At 41.5% G+C, this 4,614-nt stretch overlaps 1 protein-coding gene across 1 annotated transcript; it reads right to left on the reverse strand.

Moving 5' to 3' along the window:
- Positions 1-213: 213 nt before the first annotated feature.
- LOC140229264 (potassium channel subfamily K member 2-like) lies at positions 214-2,263 on the reverse strand. Its single transcript, XM_072309855.1, has 2 exons — positions 1,924-2,263; positions 214-1,007 (listed from the first exon to the last, which is right to left on the reverse strand). Exons 1-2 carry the CDS (start codon positions 2,261-2,263, stop codon positions 352-354), a joined length of 996 nt encoding a protein of 331 aa, XP_072165956.1. The 3' UTR covers positions 214-351.
- Positions 2,264-4,614: the final 2,351 nt, after the last annotated feature.

Here is a 4,614-nt window from a genome sequence, read left to right on the forward strand (position 1 = left end):
AGGACTTTGTTATAATGGGAGTCCACTGCATCTAGGTGCTCTTTGTTCGCTATGCTGTGCGTCAATGAAGTATAATACACTAACTTCACTAATGACCAATGTAACAATAATATTGCGGTGACTTGCGCTGCAATAATATACCGACTACAGTACAGCGTATACCACTTTTACCTTTCTTCTAACCACGTAGATCATAAGTGATATTTCCGGAAATTGTTACCGTATCTTAATGATAAGACACATTGCATATATGCTGACTCAAAAAAAAAAAAAAAATCACACACATCATCAGTGAAAGTGAAACGTGAATGAAAGTCTCTTCGTAAAGTTGCAAACGATTTTATGTTTCACTCAGTCCACATGGCCCCCATATTCCATCGCACCAGACTGACTATCAGCGTCCTGGTTTTCGATCGCTGCAGATTCGGCAGCTTGGACGGTCTGTTCGCGCTGGTCCGGTTGCGAATTCTTTTCGCCGCTGGCCCTGACTAAGATTCTCTTGACAGCAGTTCTCGCAACTGTCTTTGCTCGGATGATGCCTTTCTTCTGCGAATCTGCCAAGGCTTTCAGCGCCATAGACATAACACAGAGACCCATCAGAAGATACATCACGAGAGCGACTTTGAGGAGCCACAAACTCAGCAAGTCGTCGTGCGTGTCGCCCGCTACCATGTCCCCGAAACCGATGGTGCTGAGCGAAATGAAGCAGTAATAGAACGAGTCGGCGAATGACCATCCTTCTGTGAAGGTAAAGACCAGACCTGGAAGTAGGAGCTCGACCGCCAGCACGATGATAAAGTACAGAATTACGTGTACAAAGTGGCGCGCTCGATTCGACGGAATGCAGGTGGTCAGACGATGTATGTTGTGTCGTATCTTTTGCCACGTTCCCTGCAAGGCGACTCCGATGAAGAATAAAAACCCGCCCGCCAGAGGGATGCCGAAAAGAGCGTAAAAGGAGCAAAATATTCGACCACCAGTGGTTAGGGGAACGAAGTTTCCGTATCCTGTAAAAACGACAACAAAAATCAACCAAGAAGATTATTCTAACTTAATTGGTGGGATGTATCAAGAGAGAATAATAGTGACAACAGAGTCACAGAAGGCAAAATATGTCTTTATTAATAGTTACACCCGATCGGGTACAGAGGCTCTTTCTCAGCGCCTATGCAAAATGTGCGCGATAAGCCAATCGTATAGATATTGGCTGAGAAAAATCATCTACGAGAAGAAAATAATGTAAAACCGTCTTCGTAACTTGGCATTCAACTTTACCCCATCCAGAATATAACGAATAAACGCCAATTCCCATGTTGTTCAAATGAAGTTTTACGAGCATAATCATTACACAACCACTTGTTGTTTTTTCTTTGATTATCTGAAGCTCAGACATTGCCTTGCACAGAGAGGAAAAGAAAATATAACTTTATGTGTGTGAGAGAGATACTGAATATTAAGTTTCTTCGACCTATTTATTTTTTATATTTGAACATTCAAGTGGAATGTATAGCAACAAATGAATTGGATATAAAACAAATAATTGAGAAAGTGTGTGGACTTATGTGTAGACGGTGTTTTTTATTGTACTGGTCTGTTTATGTCGACGATGTTGCTCTGGTATTTGTCAAGTAATTCTCGTTGCTATACCTATTGTATATTCATTGAATTGAAGTATAATCTGTTATAACTAAATCAAAGACAAGAGTATTATACAAATTACGCATTCAGACACCATGACACACGAACGAGTGCATTGAAGAAGCCACAGACCCTGTTAAAAGTAAAAACATAGAATGTAGCATTACAGTCAATTGCGTGTTTCTCGTTAATAATTATGAAAAAACAAATCAGCAACCAACCGCTTAACAAAAACCGGAAGGTACAATAGACACTAACTTATGTGACATACTGCTGTTACTTTACCTATTGTCGTCACGATTGTGGAAGCAAAGAAGAACGAATTGGGCATGTCCCAAAGAGAATTGGCTTCCCTGATCCTCGCCCTTCGCGTGGCGCTGATCACGTTGCCCGACACAGCATCACTGACGTTCAGAAAGAACTGTTGGATCGACTCGTTGTTCCAGCAAGGGTGCTCGTTGACGAAGTCGATGATGGAGACGAGCAGACGTCGTTGGGAAGTGATGTTGTAATCGCTCTCAGCCAACGAGAAAACGACAGCACCGATGACCATGTAAAAGAAAATGGTCAGGGTAAGAAGAGCCACCGTTAGCAGCAGCTTCTTGTGATCCGTTTTCTTCTTCATTGAGCTAGTCGAGGTTTCTATCCGTCCAGTGACAATACTTGGATTCCAGTCATCCGGCTACATTCGTATCGTGACGACTCCTTTATGCTCTTGATACAACTATACACAGCTCAGTGGCATGTTTCCGCGCGATTACATGATGCTTAAATTTCAAACGACATTCGTACTACAGCGATTGGATGATGATATTAAGAGCAATGTTATCTCTGTTTTCAATTAGATAGACTTTGAGTCAGCTACGATGCACTGGCCTGTTCTTCACACCAACATCATACGAGCCTTATGAACGAGTGCATGGGTCTGTTCAAGAGCCAGAGGCAAATGAGACACCTTTGCTTTTTGGGTGTCATGAGCCTGACATAGGCAAGACACAGCTAACCACTACCGCTAACCATGACAGAAGCGGCAGCGGAGTTCAGTTTTGCTGGCAGGTAGGCTGTAATAATGCACGAAGCGAAATGTCACTCACTAGTACAGGGCCCTGTTTTATGAAGAGTTAAAATTGATTATATAGTTGATTTCAACTGTAAGTCTATGGCAGCCTGTGTGTTAAGGAAATTTAAAATCGATTTTATCTTTTGATATAACAGGGCCCAGATCCATCAGTCAATCTGTATACAGCCCAGTTGGCACGCTGGGTACAGAAAAGAAGCCTCAACTGATAGTTGTTCGTTACGCTTCGCTGTATTATTTCTTGTTTTTGTTTTGTAATGGTGGTACATTTAAAATCAGATGCGACTGTTTCCCCCCCCCCCCCCACCCCCCCCCCCCCCCGCGCCATCGTATTGCCGCGGACTCGAGAGGGTTGCTGAAATATTGTAACCCGGCAAGGCCGTGAAGTATCAGGAGGAATACTTGATCAATATTCAGCCACATTAAACACAAGTCTGCCTATAATGATGCAAACTCGAAGGCTTTCTGTCCAAAACTGGTATTTTTGTCTACACAGCTCTATATACCAGGATCTCTGGCTGCAAATATGTTACTTTTAGTAATTCTAGAATGGCCCCATACGGCAATATGTTTTGTTTGTTTGTGTTTGGACGCATTTTACGGCTGTCACTAAGGAGACATCAAGTGTAATGCTTATGGGCATGATGCATGAGACGCCAAGGTCAGGGAGCAGCTTGACTAAGTTCTGTTTATGTCTTGGTTTTGGTTTTGGGTTTTTTTGTTTTTTTGTTTTTTCAGCTCGTGACATAACAGCCTCTCGAGAAAGTGAAGCGACCTACGTCTCAGAGCGATGTCTCAGAGATGTCTCTAAGACCTGGCGGATACTGGAAAGTCTCCGAAGAAGAAGAAGAAGAAGAAAAAGAATCAAACAAAGCCGATTGTATTGCGACTTCCCGAAGATCATGCTAGTCTCCAGGAGACGTTACGGAGACGTTTTCGTGAGACTCTAGTCTCCACCAGGTCGCCACCTACTAGTCTCCCAGCCAATGAAATGCTTACATTTTAGGGCACGACCGTTGCCTCGTGAGGACTCGAACCAGGGACCTTGCCATTGAGATTCAATAGTCTCGCATAATTTCACATCAATATGCGATGTTTGGCTGTAGGCCTACCATGTTTCACTCAATTTTTGTGTATCTGTGCACTAATATCTCTCATAAACATACATCGTGTAATGACATGAAGGCTTGAGAATATTCTTTTTTTTTTTCTCGTTTGTTTGGTTTCTTGAGCGTCTCTTCAGACGACGTGATCTCCCTCTCTCTATCTCTCTCGCTCTCTTTGCGTTTAAATAGTAGTGTATTTTTAGTTTATTCGAAAACTGGCATAGAAATTCCCGCTAGAAAGTACAAAGCGCGCAAAACTTTTAAAACTATACCAAAGAAACCCAACAACAACAACAAACGCTAGAAAGTACAGAGCGCACGAAACTTTTAAAACAATTGTGATTACAGATTAATGTTTATCTCTGTGATGGTATCTCTGTGATACAGATGAATTATACAGAATGTAATAGAAATTGGGTGAAGTGTAAATTGGGACTGTATTTCTCATAAGTAGATATTGTTTTAACTTTTGGTTGTTGTTTTTATTGTCAGTGACGACTGCTTCCTACCATGTGAGCATTGTCAATAACAGCCTTAAAAAAAAAAAAAAAAAAAAAAGCGAATGAGAAAAGTTTTGAAGAACACACTATCAACAATTCATACACTGTATTCAAAGCTGACAAAGGCAGTCCAGACAGCATGGGTGACTCAGTTTTCTCTGAAATTTATTCATATACACACACTCTGGTTTTTACATAATTAGTTGTTGCACGCAAAGATCATTGTCCTATTAAAACAAGCTCCTTCACAAACTCCATACAATGTACAAGGTGATATCACTTCTTTGTTTAA

Source organism: Diadema setosum, chromosome 1 (assembly GCF_964275005.1).
Source record: "Diadema setosum chromosome 1, eeDiaSeto1, whole genome shotgun sequence".
Taxonomy (NCBI): Eukaryota; Metazoa; Echinodermata; class Echinoidea; order Diadematoida; family Diadematidae; genus Diadema; species Diadema setosum.

Coding starts and splice junctions, on each gene's coding strand:
- LOC140229264 (XM_072309855.1), bottom strand. CDS start 2,263: ATGAAGAAGAAAACGGATCACAAGAAGCTGCTGCTAACGGTGGCTCTT. Junction 1,008..1,923: donor CACAATCGTGACGACAATAG/GTAAAGTAACAG, acceptor TCGTTTTTACAG/GATACGGAAACTTCGTTCCC.